Source organism: Scyliorhinus torazame, chromosome 22, assembly GCF_047496885.1.
Source record: "Scyliorhinus torazame isolate Kashiwa2021f chromosome 22, sScyTor2.1, whole genome shotgun sequence".
In the NCBI taxonomy this organism is placed as follows: Eukaryota; Metazoa; Chordata; class Chondrichthyes; order Carcharhiniformes; family Scyliorhinidae; genus Scyliorhinus; species Scyliorhinus torazame.
The window spans coordinates 46070385-46089530 of NC_092728.1; the positions used below are offsets into that span (position 1 = coordinate 46070385).

The 19146-nt window shown below is 45.6% G+C and overlaps 1 protein-coding gene across 1 annotated transcript in view; it reads left to right on the forward strand.

Annotated features, from left to right (window-relative positions):
- The window catches only part of glipr2 (GLI pathogenesis-related 2), a 117817-nt gene that overhangs the window by 79381 nt on the left and 19290 nt on the right, over positions 1-19146 (forward strand). The window contains exons 9-12 of the mRNA XM_072488147.1: positions 563-781; positions 4643-4720; positions 13199-13447; positions 16328-16546. Coding sequence (XP_072344248.1) covers positions 563-781; positions 4643-4720; positions 13199-13447; positions 16328-16546 — 765 coding nt within the window. The remainder of the gene's footprint in view (positions 1-562; positions 782-4642; positions 4721-13198; positions 13448-16327; positions 16547-19146) is intronic.

Sequence of the window (19146 nt, forward strand, 5' to 3'; positions counted from 1 at the left end):
CTCAAACCGCTTAACAAGGTCTTGTTTCCCCCATCTGCGACTTTCAAATAATTCAGACCATTCCTCTCAATGGTTCGAATAAGGTCAGGTAAAGTCGCCATAGTCCAGATGACCATAGGCTGTTTTCCCCTTTGAAGGGAAGTGCTGACTGATGGTGGTTTAACCTGAGGATCACCACATCTCAGGCAAGGGGCAAGGTTGAGAAGGTGGGCCTTCATGAATATCTGGAGCTTCTTGTCCTCACCCACCCCTGCTCCTTTCTATTTCTCTTCCATCCTACAAAAGGTTCTGTTGATGATTCGCGTCCGCTTCTGGTGGAACACAAGTCTGTCTTTTTCTATTTGCATCTGCTGCATATTTCCAACATGTTTTTGATCCACTCTCACACGCTCCCTTACCACAAACACACAGATTGTCCCTGCACTATCAGTAAAGAGACTGTTACAGTAATGGTCCCCAGACAGATTCAGAGAGCCATTGTGCTGCCTCAGGATGAGCTCCCTCACTCTACAGGCTCTGCGGTTCCCAGTCACAGTACATCACTGACATCTCTTTCTTTCAGGTGAAGGTTCTGGAAGTTTTGCCGCGCAGTTGCTGAAATCTGTGAATGACTATCGGGCAAAGCACGGAGCGGGGGTGTTAACCCTGAACCCGGTCATCAGCGAGAAGGCTGAGAAGTGGGCAAAACATCTGGTAAGCTGCAGAACATTGAAGCACAGCGACACATCGTACGGGGAGAACATCTGGTGTCAGCAAGGCCATGGCAGCCAGCCGGTTACAGGTACGTCACATCACTGCCTGTTGGTGGTTAACATCAGTAGGAGAATATAGACTGGCTCTGGATATCACAAGGTGATCCTAGCACATCGAGCTTGTTCCTTTCGCAGCCACTTTGCTCTACTCTGAACTCTACATAACCCACCTAATTATGCAAAGTCTCACCCTTGCCAAAGTAAATCCATTGAATCTCTACAAGACTATTATGATACATATTTTGTATGATCCATTTAGGTCATCTATCTGTAGTTCTCCTCAGTGAATTCCTCTGAATAGAAGACATTTCAACACAGAATTAACTTAAAATTCCACATTCCCATGGCTGAGCTCATTCTGTGGCCTTGAAATTCTTGACTCTCTCCAAAATATTTCTGGCAAAGTGACCCATGGGAGGCGAGAGTTGCTTCCAGGAATGTCCTGCCCATGTCTTTCCAGAATTGACAGGTTGCGCTCGAGTCTTCTGGATCTCTTAGAAAATCTGTTCATTGAAGCAAAAATTAAATCAAGGTTATAAACTAATTGAGATGTTTCATCAGATGAATATCACCGTGAAATTGTAAATCAGATCATTAGAATTATAACAGGAATTAGAGTCATACAGTCGTACAGCACAGAAAAGGCCCTTTGGTTCACTGTGCCAATCAAAATAACCACCTAATTATTCTAATCCCATCTCCCAGCACTTGCCCCATGGCCTTGTCTGCCTTGGGATCGCAAATGCACATCTAAATACTTCTTAAATGTTATGAGTGTCTCTGCCTCCACCACCCTTTCAGGCAGCAAGTTCCAAGCTCCCACCACCCTCTGAGTAAAAAGGTTTTTCCTCACATACCCTCTAAACCTTCTGCCCTTTACCTTAAATCTATACCCCCCTGGTCACCAAGTGGAGAGGTTTTTTCCTGTCTGCTCTATCTATGCTCTTCGTAATTTTATACAACTCATAATAATAATAATCATCATTAGTGTTACAAGTAGGCTTACATTAACACTGCAATGAAGTTACTGTGAAAATCCCCTAGTCGCCACACTCCGGTGCCTGTTCAGGGCTCGTGGGAGGAAACTGGAGCACCCAGAGGAATCCCACGGAGAGAACGTGCAGACGGTGACCCAAGCCGGGAATCGAACCTGGGTCCGTGGCGCTGTGAAACAACAGTGCTAACCACTGTGCTACCATGCCGTCCATAACTCAGTCATGTCCCCCTCAGTCTCCTCTGCTCCAAGGAAAACAATCCAAGTCTTTCCAATCTGAAACTAAAACTCTCAAGCCCAGGAAACATTTGGTAAATCTCACCTGCACCCTTTCCAGTGCATCCCTCTTATAATGTGGATTCCAGAACTGCACCCAATACTCTAGCTATGGCCTAACCAACATTTTATACAGTTCCAGCATAACCTCCCTTCTCTTAAACGGCTAATAAAAGCAAGTATACCATATGCCTTCTTAACCACTGTATCCACCTGCTCTGCTATCTTTGGGACTGGTGTACCTGCACACCTCATATCCTTGGTGCTTCCCATGGTCCTGTTATTTATCATGTATTCCGTTGCCTTGTTTCTCCTGCCCAAGTGCATCACCTCACACTTATCCGGATTGAATTCCATTTGGGACTGATCAGCCCATCTGACCAGCTATCCATATCCTCTTGCAATCAAAGGCTATCCTCCTCACTATTTACCACCTGACCAATTTTTGTATCATCCTCAAACTTACTGATTAACCCTCCTACATTCCAAATCATTTATGTAAGCCACAAACAGCAAGGGCCCCAACTCTGATCCCTGCGGGACCCCACTGGACATAGGCTTCCAGTCAGAAAAGCACCCCTCGACCATTACCCTCTGCTTCCTGCCACTCAGCCAATTTTGGATCCAATTTGCCAAATTGCCTTGGATCCCATGGGTTCTTACCTTCGCTATCAGTCTCCCATGGGGGAACCTTATCAAAAGCCTTGCTGAAGTCCAAGTAGACTACGTTAAACCTCATCTACACACCTGATCACTGCTTCAAAATATTCAATCAAGTTGGTCAGATATGACCTCCCCTTAACAAAACCATGTCGACTGTTCTTGATTAATCCCTGCCTCTCCAAATGCAGATTAATTCTCTCTCAGAATTGCTTCCAATAGTTTCCCCACCACTGAGGTTAGACTGACTGGCCTGTGGTTTCCTGGTTCACCCCTTCCTCCCTTCTTGAATAATGGTACCACATTGGCTAACCTCCAGTCCTCCGGCACCTCTCCTGTGGCCAGAGAGGAATAGAGAATTATTGCCAGCGTCCCTGCTATTTCCTCCCTTGCCTCATTCAACAGCCTGGGATACATTTCATCCGGCCGTGGATATTTGTCTATCTTTAAACCTGCCAGACCACTCAGACCCTCCTCTCTGTCTATGTTAATCTCTTTAATTTTATTACTGTCCTTCTCCCTGATCTCTATACCCACACCGTCCCTCTCACAAGTGAATACTGACACAGAGTATTCATTTAGAACCCTATCTACGTCCTCCGGCTCCACACACAAATTAGCACTGCGCCCCTTAATGGGCCCTACTCTTTTATTAGTTATCCTTTTATCCTTAATGTACTTGTAAAACAACTTAGGATTTTCCTTTATTTTACCTGCCAGTATCCTTTCATATCCCCTTTTTTGCTCTCCTCATTTCCTTTTTAAGTTCCCTTTTGCACATTCTATACACGTCTAGGGCTTCTGCTGTTTTGAGACCCTGATATCTGCCATAAGCCTCCCTTTTTCTCCTTATCCAATGCTGTATGTCCCTCGATGTCCAGGGTTCACTGGATTTGTTGGACCCACCCTTTTTCTTGATTGGAACATGTTGGCCCTGAACTTTCCTTATTTCCTTCTTGAATGCAACCCACTGTGCAATCACAGATTTACCTAGAAGTACCTGCTCCCAGTCCACTCAGACCAAATCATATCTGATCTTATTAAAATCAGCCTTCCCCCAGTTTAGAACTTTGATTTCAGGCCAATCCTTGTCCCTTTTCCATAACAATCTTGTATCTAATGAAGCTATGATCACTGTCTGCAAAATGTTTCCCCACTGATACTTCAACAACTTGCCCAGCTTCGTTAGCAAAGGATTAAGTCGAGGACTCTTTTGTAGGTCCTTCTATGTACTGGCTTAAAACGTTCTCCTGGACGCATTTTAAGAATTCCCTTGAAACCTTTCACCCCACAGGAATTGTAGCGGAAACTTAAGTTTTGGGGCTTAATTATATCAGAAGTTTATTGCACGAAGAGTTATTATATCAGAAGGTGAGAGGTTGTTTCTTGTGATGAGTTTATTATGGGATGAATTTGATTTTAAGCAATTTATTTTAACAATTTAAACACATGGGGCGGATTTCTCCGTCCCGCCGCACCAGATTTCTGGTTCAGCGCTCCGTCGGTATTCTCCGTTTCGCCAGCTGGTCAACGGGGTTTCCCATTGTGGGGCAGCCCCATGCCGTTGGGAAACCCTCAGGCTGCCAGCAAAACGGAAAATCTCGCGAACGGAGAATTCAGCCCATGGAGTTTTTTTTACAACAAGTGTTTACTGTAACAAGTTTATTGTAGTATTTTATTCTGACAAGCGTTTATTACAACAGAGAAGTATTTATAACTTTAGTTTAGTATAACAGGGATTGATTGTGGCTGGAATGTATTGTAACTAGAGTGTATTCTGACAGGAGTTTAGTATAACAGGAATTCACTTATAACTAGTTTACTAAAACAGGAGTTTATGACAAGACATTATTGTCAGTGGTTTATTTGCAGTGGTGTCTGAGGACATACCTCCTGTCCCAGACTCTGGTGTGTTTATGCTGGAATGTGTTTTACACTGTTAAGGTTTCAATGTTTACAGGAAAGGAAGCTGTTGAAAACTGGTACAATGAAGTTAAAAATTACGACTTCTCCTCTCCGGGATTTCAGAAGAATTGTGGTACGTTTTTGATTGTCCCAATTGTACATAATGATTGCATGGAATTATATAAAATCTGCACTGTGGAAACAGGCCATTTGACTCAGTTAGTCACAGCAGTCTCCTCCTATCTCAGCTATCGCATTTCAGCCATTCAGTATATCTTTCCGTTCCTTTTCTCACGTGCTCCACTAGTTTCCTTTCAAAAGCATCTCAACCATTCGCCTCAACCACATCCTGTAGTAATGAAATTCTACCTTCTCACCACTATTATAAAGGATGTGACAACTAGAACACATGATTGGGCAGAGTCAACATGAATTTATGAAGGGAAATCATGTTTGGCAAACTTGTTGGAGTTCTTGAGGATGTTTCCTGTGGCCAGATAACAGAGAACCAGTGGATGTGATGTATTTGGATTTTCAGAAGACTTTTGATAAGGTCCCCACACAGGAGGCTAGTAAACAAAATTGGAGCACATGAAGGTAATGTACTGGAGGAGTTAGACAGATTTTTAATTGATAATGGGTTGTAGGGTTCTGGAGAACAGGCAGGAGGGTGGAGTTAAAGCCAGGATGGGATCAGCCATGATTGCATGGCGGAGCAGATTCAATGGGCCAAATGGCCTAATTCTGCTCCTATATCTTATGAATGGGATGGTATGGATTGAGAATTGGCAGAAAATGATAGCGAATTGTTACTGGTGGGGTACCACAAGGATCAGTGCTGGAGCCCCCAGCTGTTCACTATCTATATAAATGATGTGGGGGGTCAAACATTGGGGGGCGTGATTCTCCATTGTCCAACGCCGATATCGGAATCGCCGATTGGGCAGAGAATCCCTTCCGATGCCCAAATCGGGAGCCGTGCCGCTGACCAGGGGGGCTTCCGCGAGGGCTGGGGGGGACTGGTGGGGGGTGGCCAGGGGATGTTCTGTGGGGCCGTATTTGGCAGGTTGGGTCCCGCATGGCCGGCGCCATGTTGTACTGCGTCGCGCCGGTCGTCGCTGTCCGCATGCGAGGCCACGGACCCAGTCATTCTCCGGCCATTTCTGGGGCAGGCGCCGACTGCTAGCCCCTCAAAGGTCCCGGAATCAGTGAGGGTTCAGCGCCAATTTTGGCGTCTTAAAATGCCGGTGAATTCTCCATTTCAGCCGGCACTTAGCTGCTGAAATGGAGAATCCAGCCCAATATTTCCATATTTGCCAATGATGTGGAACTTGGGGGAAATATAAGTTGTGGGAAGGATGCAAAGAGGCTTTAAGGGGACTTGTACAAGCTGATTCAGTGGGCAAGAGCATGGTAAATAAGGTGAATAAATGTGGAGTTATCCACTTTGGTTAAAAAAACACAGAATGACAGAGGTCGGCATTCTCCGTCCCACCAGACCCATTTTCTGGTGTGACGCATCCCCACCGGCAGTGGGATCCTCCGGCCCGGCAGCCGGCCAATGAGGTTCACCCCCGTGCCATCAGGAAATCCATGGGCGTGGGTGCACTGCCGGCGAAGGAGGATCTCGCCAATGGAGAACCCCGCCCAGAATAGTTTTTAAATGGTGAGAGGTTGGGACCTGTTAATGTTCAAAGGAACATGGGTGGCCCTTCTTCATGAGTCACTAAAAGCTAACATGCAGGCGCGGCAAACAATGAGGAAGTAATTGGTATGTTGGCTTTTATCACAAGGGGATTCGAGTACAGAAGTAAAAATGTCTTGCTGCAATTATATAGGACCTTGGTGAGACCGCACCTGGCGTATGGTGTAGTTTTGGCCTCTTTATCTAAGGAAGGATGTACTTGCCATAGAAAGAGTGGAGCAGAGCTTCACCAGAGTAATCCCTGGGGTGGCAGGATTGTCTTATGAGGAGAGCTTGAGGACCTGTATTCTCTAGAATTTCGAAGAACGAGAAGTGATCTCATTGAAACTTACAAAATCTTTACAAGGTGTGACAGGGGAGGATGTCTTCCTTGGCTGCTGAGTCTAGAACCAGGGGACACGATCTCAGAACATTTAAGACTGGAATGAGTAATACCTTCTCTCAGAGTGTGGTGAATCTTTGGAATTCTTTACCCCAGAGGGAAATGGAAATGGAAGCTCACTCATTGAGTATGTTCAAAACAGAAATCAATAGATTTCTGGAGACCAATGACATCAAGAGATATGGAACGAGGGCGGGAAAGTGACATGGAGGTAGATGACCAGCCGTGATCTAATTAAATGTCTGAACAAGCTCGACGGGCTGAATGGTCTACTACTCCTCCTGGGTTCCACACACTGAGTAAAGAGTTTATCCTTGTTTTTCTTATTGGATTCATTAGTAACTATTATGTACCTTTGGTCCCTCGTTTTGAATTGTCCTACAACTGTAAACGCTCTCTCCACATCAACGCTGTCCAATCAATTCAAAATGTTAAAGATCTCCAGGAGGTCACCACTGGGTGTCCTCTATCCCAAAGGAAAAAGGCCCACAGGATTCTCCGTCAGCGGGATCATCCAGCCGCGCAGTCACGCCCGGGGATTTTTGATTGTGTGGGGGTGGCCGCAATGGGAAATCCCATTGGCTGGCTGCCAGGATGGAGGATCCCACTGCTGGTGGGGTGCGCTGCGCCAGAAAACGTGTCTGGCGGTACAGAGAATCCTGCCTCCAATCTATTCAATCAATGACAAAAACCAAAAGGCATTGGCACTGTAATGAGTAATGTTTAGAACAACTCCCTTTCTCCCTGCACTACCACCTTTCCTTGTTGTGAGACTGAGGCATTTTGAATGTTGCAAGCAGTTCTACAAGGTAAGGTGCTTGATTCAGCAGCCCATTGAACAGAGTGCCAGGTTCCTGTTCCAATGCTTTGAATGGATGTTAAAGATTTGGGGGCGGCACGGGTGGCACAGTGGTTAGCACTGCTATTTCACAGCTCCAGGGACCCGGGTTCAATTCCGGCCTATCTGTGTGGAGTTTGCACTTTCTCCCCTTGTCTGCGTGGGTTTCCTCCGGGTGCTTCGGTTTCCTCCCACAGTCCAAAGATGTGCAGGTGAGGTAGATTGGCCGTGCTAAATTGCCCCTTCGTGTCAAAAATGTTAGGTGGGGTTACTGGATTATGGGGATGGGGGGTGGAGGCGTGGGCTTAAGTAGGGTGTTCTTTCCAAGAGCTACTTCAGACTCGATGGGCCGAATTGCCTCCTTCTGCTCTGTAAATTCTATGATCCCAGGCTGTATTTGAGGAAGAAGGGGCGGGATTCTCCACGACCCGGCGGGGCGGGCCACTCCGACGCCGAGGTGTGGCGTGAACCACTCCGGCGTCGGGCCGCCCATGGAGAATTACCGCAGGCGGCAGGGGAAGGATTCACGCTGCCCCTGGCAATTCTCCGACTTGGCAGGGGGTCGGAGAATCCCGCCCAAGATTTATGAACAGTGTGCTGTTGATGGGCTGTCTCGGAAGACCTTGCGTGTCTTACTTTATTAAGAGATCTGGCTGGAATCAAAGATCTTTCTTCAAAGGTACTTCTATTTACACAACTAAATATATGCAAGATTACAGAACAGGAACGCCGATTCCTCTCTTAGGTTCCTCTCATTGGTCTCTCTCTGAGTGACATCATTATGACAGCTCCACAGCTATTTCTAGTGTTAGAGTTAACCCTTTACTCTACAAACAATAGCCTGGAAACATTCATCTCCCTCAATCGATAGCACTACAGCCAAAAACGTTGTACAATCCTTTGGTGTACAAAATATATAATAACAGGTAACATATTTCATGGTAATTCATTGCTTGTGATGATCTTGGGAGGTATCCAGTAGATGTTCTGAGCTTCTCAGTCGGTGTAAGTGTTTCATAGAACATAGAACATTACAGCGCAGTACAGGCCCTTCGGCCCTCGATGTTGCGCCGACCTGTGAAACCACTCTAAAGCCCATCTACACTATTCCCTTATCGTCCATATGTCCATCCAATGACCATTTGAATGCCCTTAGTGTTGGCGAGTTCACTACTGTTGCAGGCAGGGCATTCCACGCCCTTACTACTCTCTGAGTAAAGAACCTACCTCTGACATCTGTCTTATATCTATCTCCCCTCAATTTAAAGCTATGCCCCCTCGTGCTAGACATCACCATCCGAGGAAAAAGGCTCTCACTGTCCACCCTATCCAATCCTCTGATCCTCTTGTGTGCCTCAATTAAGTCACCTCTTAACTTCTCTCTAACAAAAACAGCCTCAAGTCCCTCAGCCTTTCCTCATACGATCTTCCCTCCATACCAGGCAACATTCTGGTAAATCTCCTCTGCACCCTTTCCAATGCTTCCACATCCTTCCTATAATGCGGCGACCAGAATTGCACGCAATACTCCAAATGCGGCCGCACCAGAGTTTTGTACAGCTGCAACATGACCTCATGGCTCCGAAACTCAATCCCTCTACCAATAAAAGCTAACACACCGTACACCTTAACAACCCTCTCAACCTGGGTGGCAACTTTCAGGGATCTATGTACATGGACACCGAGATCTCTCTGCTCATCCACACTGCCAAGAATCTTACCATTAACCCAGTACTCTGTCTTCCTGTTATTCCTTCCAAAATGAATCACCTCACATTTTCTGCATTAAACTCTATTTACCACCTCTCAGCCCAGCGCTGCAGCTTATCTATGTCCCTCTGTAACTTGTAACATCCTTCCGCACTGTCCACAGCTCCACCGACTTTAGTGTCATCTGCAAATTTACTCACCCATCCTTCTACGCCCTCCTCCAGGTCATTTATAAAAATGACAAACAGCAGTGGCCCCAAAACAGATCCTTGTGGTACACCACTAGTAACTGGACTCCAGTCTGAACATTTCCCATCAACCACCACCCTTTGTCTTCTTCTAGCTAGCCAATTTCTGATCCAAACTGCTAAATCACCCTGAATCCCATGCCTCTGTATTTTCTGCAGTAGCCTACCATGGGGAATCTTATCAAACGTTTTAGTGAAATCCATATACACCACATCAACTGCTTTACCCTCATCCACCTGTTTGGTCACCTTCTCAAAGAACTCAATAAGGTTTGTGAGGCACGACCTACCCTTCACAAAACCGTGTTGACTATCTCTAATCAAATTATTCCTTTCCAGATGATTATACATCCTATCTCTTATAAACCTTTCCAAGATTTTTCCCACAACAGAAGTAAGGCTGACTGGTCTATAGTTACCGGGGTTGTCTCTACTCCCCATCTTGAACAAGGGGACAACATTTGCTATCCTCCAGTCTTCTGGCACTATTCCTGTGGACAAAGATGACTTAAAGATCAAAGCCAAAGGCTCAGCAATCTCACCCCTAGCTTCCCAGAGAATCCTAGGATAAATCCCATCCGGCCCAGGGGGCTTATCTATTTTCACACTTTCCAGAATTGCTAACACCTCCTCCTTATGAACCTCAAGCCCTTCTAGTCTAGTAGCCTGAATCTCAGTATTCTCCTCGACAACATTGTCTTTTTCCTGTGTGAATACTGATGAAAAATATTCATTTAGCACCTCTCCTATCTCCTCGGACTCCAAGCACAACTTCCCACTACTGTCCTTGACTGGCCCTACTCTTACCCTAGTCATTCGTTTATTCCTGACATATCTATAGAAAGCTTTAGGGTTATCCTTGATCCTACCTGCCAAAGACTTCTCATGTCCCCTCCTGGCTCTTCTTAGCTCTCTCTTTAGGTCCTTCCTAGCTAACTTGTAACTCTCGAGCACCCTAACTGAACCTTCATGTCTCATCTTTACATAAGCCTCCTTCTTCCTCTTGACAAGTGTTTCGACTGCTTTAGTAAACCACGGTTCCCTCGCTCAACCACTTCCTCCCTGCCTGACAGGTACATACTTATCAAGGGTGACCTCTCCTTTCCTGTTTCTAACCTCAGCCCATACTACCTCAGTAGACGAGTCCTCATGAAACGTCCTTTCTGCCACCGTAATACTGTCCTTGACTAACAATGCCACCCCTACCCCTCTTTTACCACCTTCCCTGAGCTTACTGAAATATCTAAACCCCGGCACCTGCAACAACCATCCCTGTCCCTGCTCTATCCATGTCTCCGAAATGGCCACAACATCGAAGTCCCAGGTACCAACCCATGCCACAAGTCCACCCACCTTATTCCGGATGCTCCTGGCATTGAAGAAGACACACTTTAAACTACCTTCCTGCCTGCCGGTACACTCCTGCAACTTTGAAACCTTACTCATGACCTCACTACTCTCAACCTCCTGTACACTGGAGCTATAATTCAGGTTCCCAAGCCCCTGCTGAACTAGTTTAAACCCTCCCGAAGAGCCGTGGGGGCAGCACGGTAGCATTGTGGATAGCACAATTGCTTCACAGCTCCAGGGTCCCAGGTTCGATTCCGGCTTGGGTCACCGTCAGTGCGGAGTCTGCACATCCTCCCCATGTGTGCGTGGGTTTCCTCCGGGTGCTCCGGTTTCCTCCCACAGTCCAAAGATGTGCAGGTTAGGTGGATTGGCCATGATAAATTGCCCTTAGTGTTCAAAATTGCCCTTGGTGTTGGGTGGGGTTACTGGGTTATGGGGATAGGGTGGAAGTGTGGGCTTGGGTAGGGTGCTCTTTCCAAGAGCCGGTGTAGACTTGATGGGCCGAATGGCCTCCTTCTGCACTGTAAATTCTATGATTAGCAAGTTTCCCCCCCAGGATATTGGTACCACTCTGGTCCAGGTGTAGACCGTCCCGTTTGTAGAGGTCCCACCGACCCCAGAATGAGCCCCAATTATCCAGAAAACTGAAACCCTCTCTCCTGCACCATTCCTGTAGCCACGTGTTCAACTCCTCTCTCACCCTATTCCTCGTCTCACTATCACGTAGCACGGGTAACAACCCAGAGATAATAACTCTGTTTGTCCTAGATCTAAGTTTCCACCCTAGCTCCCTGAATTCCTGCCTTACACCCCTATCCCTTTTCCTACCTATGTCGTTGGTACCTATGTGGACCACGACTTGGGGCTGCTCCCCCTCCCCCTTAAGGATCCCGAAAACACGATCCGAGACATCACGCACCCTGGCACCTGGGAGGCAACCGCGAGTCTCTCTCGTGCCCACAGAATCTCCTATCTATCCCCCTAACTATGGAATCTCCAATGACTAATGCTCTACTCCTCTCCCCCCTTCCCTACTGAGCAACAGGGACAGGCTCTGTGCCAAAGACCTGTACCCCATGGCTTACCCCTGGTAAGTCCCCCCCCCGCAACAGTATCCAAAGCGGTATACTTGTTACTAAGGGTAACGACCACAGGGGATCCCTGTACTGACTGCTTCCTCCCAGCCCCTCTCCCGTCACCCATCTATCTTTATTTTTCGGAGTAACTACATCCCTGAAGCTTCTATCTATGACCACCTCTGCCTCCCGAATGATCCGAAGTTCATCCAGCTCCAGCTCCAGTTCCCTAACGCGGTTTCTGAGGAGCTGGAGATGGGTGCACTTCCCACAGATGAAATCAGCAGGGACACTGATGGCGTCCCTCACCTAATATATTCTGCAGGAGGAACATTGCACTACCTTCCCTGCCATCCCCTCTAGATAAAAAAATGAAAAAGAAAGAAAGAGCTTACCTGTTATTCACTCCCCTTCTCAGCAAGCTATCACTCAGCAACCTCTGTGCCCCGCACAATAACACCTGAGGGAAAATAAAAGAAAAACTACTTACCAGTCACCAGCCAATCCCTTACCTGCAGGCTGTGACATCACAGTTCAACTTCTTTCTATTTCTATCTGCCCTCGAGCCTTCCTCTTGATCTTTACAGCGGTAGGTTTATTTGGTTAGAGGAGGGGGTAGAGATGGAAACACTGAAGAAGTGTTTCGGGTTTAAGTGTCACTTGACAACAGCTCCTCCACAAACCACCTTCAAGTTAGGGTGAGCACACGGACGTATGCAAATTACCCCCGCAACAGCCAATCAGCAGCTCCGCTACTGCCCTCTGCTGGATGCTTGTCTTCACTTGAACAGCTAGGGTCTCTTGCTCAGGTACACCTTCAAGTTAGGATGAGCAGACGAGTGTATGCAAATTTCCCCCGCAACAGCCAATCAGCAGCTCCGCTCTACTGCCCTCTGCTTTCAATATGATGTTGGATACACAAAATTGGAGGAGTAATTGCATATTCCAGAAATGGAGGAGCACAGTGATCTTGGAGGGTGGTAGGACTGGAGGGGATTACAGAGATAGGAAGGTACTTGGACATGGAAGGATTTAAAAACAAAGATAAGAATTTCAAAATCAAGGCTTCACCAGAGTAGGAGCCAATGTTAGTCAGCACGAAACCTGGTGCCAGTTGGAGCAAGGGGAGCAGAGATGTGGATCATATGTGTGAGTCTATCAAATAGAGCATTAGCCTATCGAAGATGTGAATCATGCGTGTGGGAAGACACAACACATGGACATTGTTGGATGACAGAAGCTGTGGATCATTCCTGTGGTCCTGTACCCTTTGTAAATCACCTGATTGTTGTTCCTCTGTAGGTCATTTCACACAGTTGGTTTGGAGAGAGTCCAAGGAGGCCGGAGTTGGGCTGGCTTCTGATGGCAAAGGCCTCACCATTGCCGTGGCTCAGTTTGACCCAGCGGGTAACATCACCAACCCTGGCTACTTTGCGAAAAACGTCCTGCCCGCTGGCAGTAAGGTGAAGGAGGGTGAGGATGGGTCAGCACAAGGAGACAGCGGCAAGACACCTGACAGACCAGGGACAACTCGGGTGAAACAACTGTCAGGTATAGATTTTGCTCCCGAAAAGACAAGGTACATCCTTTAAGAAAACCAAAATAATTGTTGATTTTGGACAGAAACCGAAATGACCAACCCACGTATGAGTTTGGGTAGCTCCTGAATTCTCTTGACAATCCAGGGTAACTTTGTTTTTCATGGCCATTCAGAGCAGTCCACAGAATGAGGCCACTACAGACATTCCCAGTCTGAAAGAACATAAATAGAAAGAAACAACAGGCTTAATAATAAAGGGATGGCAGGGAGGGTATGGGAGGAGCATGGGGACCATGCCCACTCATTTAACCTGCCCATCTCTCTTTGTAGACGCCGTGTGTTCTCTTCACAACTTACTTTCCTACCTTTGTTTGTGTTATCAGCAAATTTAGCAACAATATATTTGGTTCCTTCATCTAAGTCATCAAAATAAATTGTGAATAGGTGAGATCCAGCCTTGATCCCTTTAGCACACCACTCGTCGAATCTTGCCAACCCTAAATCCATTTTGACCAACTTTTCCACCCGTCCTCTGTTTCCTTTTGGCCAACTAAAGCTCAATGCTAATATGTTACCCTCTACACCATGAAGAGCAGTCGAGGCAGCACAGTAAAATCACTGCATTTTCACTCACCCTTTCCTAACGTCTGATGCCTCAGAAAAAAGTCTTTAAAGCAGCTTGAAAGCCCAGAACATTTGAGAGGGCTTCAAATCCCCTGACAGCCATTGAAATGCAAATCTTCCATTCAATTTCACTGAGAAAAACCTTTCATTTGATTGACAGTTTTATAGGTCAGGCACAAATGCTTGGTGAATTGCTTATTGATCTTTCCCTTCACGCTGAAATGCATCTCCATTCCCCTGCTTTGATGCTAACCACAATGTTTATAAACACTCTTGCTTTGAGTGACAACTCCTCACCACATCAAAAGGAGCTAAGTACTTTCTGCTATGAAAAATAGGAAATGAAACCACTTCACCAAGCTTATATTAGCATGGCTAAGGAGAGAGACTCGCAAATGGACCTCGCTTTCAGCGTCAGTAGAGACCAGTCCCAATTCTCCGCTGGTGGGAAATCCAGATCGGAGAACCTTTGCCCATATCTGCGAGTGTATTCTTAGTTTGCACACCCTGTGCTTTTCCTGCGTGCTCTGATTATCATGTAACTTATTTATACCTTGCTCTCTTACCTTGTCTTCTCTATTTTATTTATCACATCTGCCCAAACCCTTGACCTCACTACTTAGTTTATAGGTCTCTCTGCCGCCCGAGTTATATGCCTCAACAGAACACTCGTCCCAGGTTCAGGTGAAGACCGCCCCAGTGGTACAGCACCCATTTTCCCCAGTACTGGTACCAGTGCCCCATGAATTGAAATGCAATTAAGGACATAAGACCATAATTCTCGCACATCACGCTTTGAGCCACACATTTAATTCCATAATCTGATTTACCCTCTGCCAATTTTCCCATGGCTCTATATTAATCCAGAGATTATTACCTTTGAGTTCTACTTTTTAATTTGGCACCTAGCTGCTCATACTCCCTCAGAAGAACATCTTCCTTTGTTTACCTATGTTGTTGGTACCTACATGGTCCACAAAACGCTGGATCCGCCACCTCCCGCTGCAAGTTCCCCTCCAGCCCTGCACAGGTATCCCAAACCCAGGTATCGGGCAGACAACACAGTTGTCTAGACTCCAGCCCGTGGCTGCAGAGAACTGTATTTATCCCTCTGACTATATTGTCCCAAACTAGCACCACATTCCTATAATGTGACCTGGATCACTCTGGCATACAGCAGCCCTCGCACATCACCAACCCAGCCTTCTTTATTATGTGCTAATTAACTGTTTTTTAATTAATTTATAATTAATAAAAACTGCTGATCCGAATAAAATTTGAATTTCATAGAATCCCTACAGAGCAGAAGGAGGCCATTCAGCCCATCGAGTCTGCACCCACCCGCTGAAAGAGCACTCTACCTAGGCCCAATTCTCCCACCCATCTAACCTGGCCATCATTGGACACGAAGGGGAAAGGCCAATTCACCTAATCTGCACATCTTTGGACTGTGGGGGGAAACCAGAGCACTTGGAGGAAACCCACGCAGACACGGGGAGACAGTGCCAACTCAACACACAGGGTCACCCAAGGCTGGAACCGAACACGGGTCCCTTGCGCCCTGAGGCAGCAGAGCTACCATAGTGCCACCCCAGTGCTTTACTGCTTGTGAACGTGACTACAACTAATCAAACCTTACAATTACAATGAATTTGCAAGAGGTTTGAAGACCTCAAAATATTCTCCAACTAATAAATTATCTGTTTTCCTGGGATGTCACATTTTAATTTCTCTCAGAGATCACCGCTCTGCGCTGGAGCCACAGACTGTACTGTATTGGACAGCTCTTCCAGCTGATGGTTGCTATCTCCGGGTCCTCCTTCCATCCTCTCTTCTATGTGCCTATTTTTGCAAAAATATACTTTATTCATAAAATATCTGAAAGAACATTACAAATATTTGAAAGCGCTCATCACACAAAGTGCAATAATATTTGCTCTTCGCTTACATTCTATGCCCTGGATAATAACTGAAAGAATTCCATACACCTTATTAACCATCTAACTGGCCTTGCTACCTTCAGGGATCTGTAGGGATTTCCTCCCAAGATCCTTCACTTCCTCTACACCTCGCAATATCCTCCTACATTTTGTGTAATCCTTTGCCTAGTTTGACCTCCCCAAATTCTTCACTTCACACTTCTCTGGGTTGAATGCTACCTGTCAGCTGCATTCTCAGTGGTACCAATCCATGACATAGAAATATGAACAGTGCCTCACAGCCTCACCAATGCTCTGTGATATCAATTATCATCTGATGTTTTTCAGACAAGGAGAAAAAAGTTTTACTTGCTGAACTGCTTCAAGAACACAACAGATTACGAGCCCTACACCAGTCACAGCCACTGAAGTTGAACTCTGACCTCTCCTCACAAGCACAGAAATGGGCAGAGCACCTCGTTGATATCAATAGCCTCCAGCACAGCGACACCGAGTATGGAGAGAATCTCTGGTACAAATGGAGCAGCGATGCAAAGCTACCCACAGGTATAGAGTTAACAATTTGGCATGACCCTCTTCACAGTTGAGTATTCAGAGTGACCTCTTGTTGCGTATTGGTTAGTCTAGCTTGACGGAATGATTACTGACATGTTGGTATGTTCAAACAATAACTGGTTTATTTTATGCAATAGAACTGTGTTTGGCTATTGGTGATTAGATTTACACTGCTGAATCTTTGAACATTCTCCCTCTACTCCTCGTCATGTGTTTTCTTACAGCACTTTTGGAGATGCTATTTATACCCTTATAAACTACATCTCCCCCAAGTCTTCATTCATATTGACATACTGCCCACATGTTACTGACATTACTGTTTCAATCTGTGAGGAGGCTTCATAGCTCTCCCCGATCGTGTTCCTGTCAGACGTGGAAGATCAGGGGTTGGATTCTCAGTCGGCGGGATCCTCCGTTTTGCTGGCAGCGCACTCACGCCTGCGGATTTCCCAACAGCATGGGGGTGCCCACAATGGGAAAACCCATTGGCCATCTGCCGGGACGGGGAAGCCCACTGCCGGCAGGGGCACACCATACAGAAAACGGGTGTGGTGTGTTTTAGAAAACTCACCACTATTCGTAGAGGTCCCCCTATACCAAAAAGGGCTGACATTCTAAATGCTGAACAGGGCTTCTCACTCCATGACTCCGATGCAGGCTTCAGTGGGTGCTATTCAGGTCAAACTATGTTTTCAAGTTATCCCCCGGTATAACCCATACCTTCACCGAAGATTTCATCTACTTACCACTTAGTAGCATCGATCCTGGGTCCCGCATTGCTAAGTAAGTAAAGTAGACTTTGGACTAACCACTATTTCAGGTTAAATTAAGTTATTTTATTATTATATTTTTTCTTTTAAAAGCTGCAATTACTTTCTTTCTTATAGAAAGGAAAAAGATCTTGCTTCTGGATCCTTCTAGTTGATTGAAGGGACCTTCAGGCCCAACTTGACAATCAATCTTCTTTTTAAAATCTGGTCTTCTTTAGATGTATTCACTGTTCTGCTCGGTTGCTGTGTCCTGTCTTTCTTAGATGTATTAGCTGTTTTAGCTCGGCTGATTTGCCCTGTCCCTTTCCCATGGCTGAGCTGACTATAATCTGACTCTGATCTGCTTGTTCCTTCTCTGCTTCTTCCTGAGTTCTGGTTCTGTGTAGTTCCTGCTCTGGTCTCTAGGTTTATATTCTCTTTCTAACAGTTAAGTTTTTCTGACTTTATTGTAAAGTAACTCTTATTTTCTTTGATTGTAAAAAGTATCTTTGATCTAAACATTCTAATCCAACTAAGTACTCATTTTGACATAACCTCACCTTCTCAGGTCTCTGATTACATTGTTTCCTTTGTGAGGTTCAAAATCTTTGTCTTCAATAGGTGTTACTTTTAATTCCTGTCATTTCTATAGTTTTATTTTCCAATTGTGTCTTCAGCTCATAATTTTGATTTTAGTTTGAAATTATGTTTCTCGTAGACTGATAGTCTCCAGGTTTCTTTTAATTTACCTGCTGTTAGCAGAATTTCACACCAATATGTTTGCTCCCCCCCCAGTCATTCTTTTCTATCTGCTGATTTTACTTCAATGAAGGTGTGAGCCATTGTTTTTGGCTTCATTCAAAATCCTGTTTGTCTTGTTTGCTAAGCCTGCTTGACCAAGGATATCTGCATTTTACAATCCTGCTCTTTGCAGCTGCTGTTAACCCTTTGTGGGATCTTTCCCTGTATTCTCTCATGTTTCTCTCAAACCAGATATTGCCAGACTTCCATGTTTCAGATGACACTCTTTCCATATTTTCAATAACAGGTGGGACGGAGAATCCCTGCCCAGTTGTCTCGCTCTCTGATCTCCCTTTTTCTTGACATGGATGGTCTTCACTGAAAGCTGTAGCATTTGGTTCTTGATTCATTTCTGACTCAACCTCTGGGTCTTCCGAATGTACGACTAATTGTTGTCTTTGATGAATAGAAATAAGATTCCTCTGGTTTCTACCTTCTGAAGTATTTACTAAATAAAATTGTCGTCCTTCTGGAATGTTACTCCTTCTTTCCCTTGGTCCGATCTCTGGATCTGGATCCGTTTCTTCCTCTCTTTACTGTTCTTCGAACACATTTCCCTCTCTCATTCGATTTGACAGGTTTATCTCTCTCTTTGTGTTTCACATGCTTCTTGTCCTTGTTTCTTGAGCTTCCCCTCTTTCCTTCGTTTTTCCACATCCTTTCTTACTCCTGGAGCGATGACTCCTTGCAGACTCTCATTCCTGAACTCTTGGATAGTCCTGGACTTCTAGCCATGAAATAATTATTTTGGTTGGATGGGAAGATGTGAGGAATCCAGCTGATCAATGTCTTGGTTTCCCTCAGAATTCAGTGATGTAGTTTATCAATAAGTTCACTTTCTCCCTGTGTAAAAAAAACATGGTTATTGAGTGGCTTGGTCTGGTTTTTAAAAAATAATTTAGAGTGCCCAATTCATTTTTTTCCAATTAAGGGGCAATTTAGCATGTCCAATCCATCTACCTGCACATCTTTGGTTTGTGGGGGTGAAACCCATGCAAACACGGGAAGAATGCCCAAACTCCACACGGACAGTGACCCAGA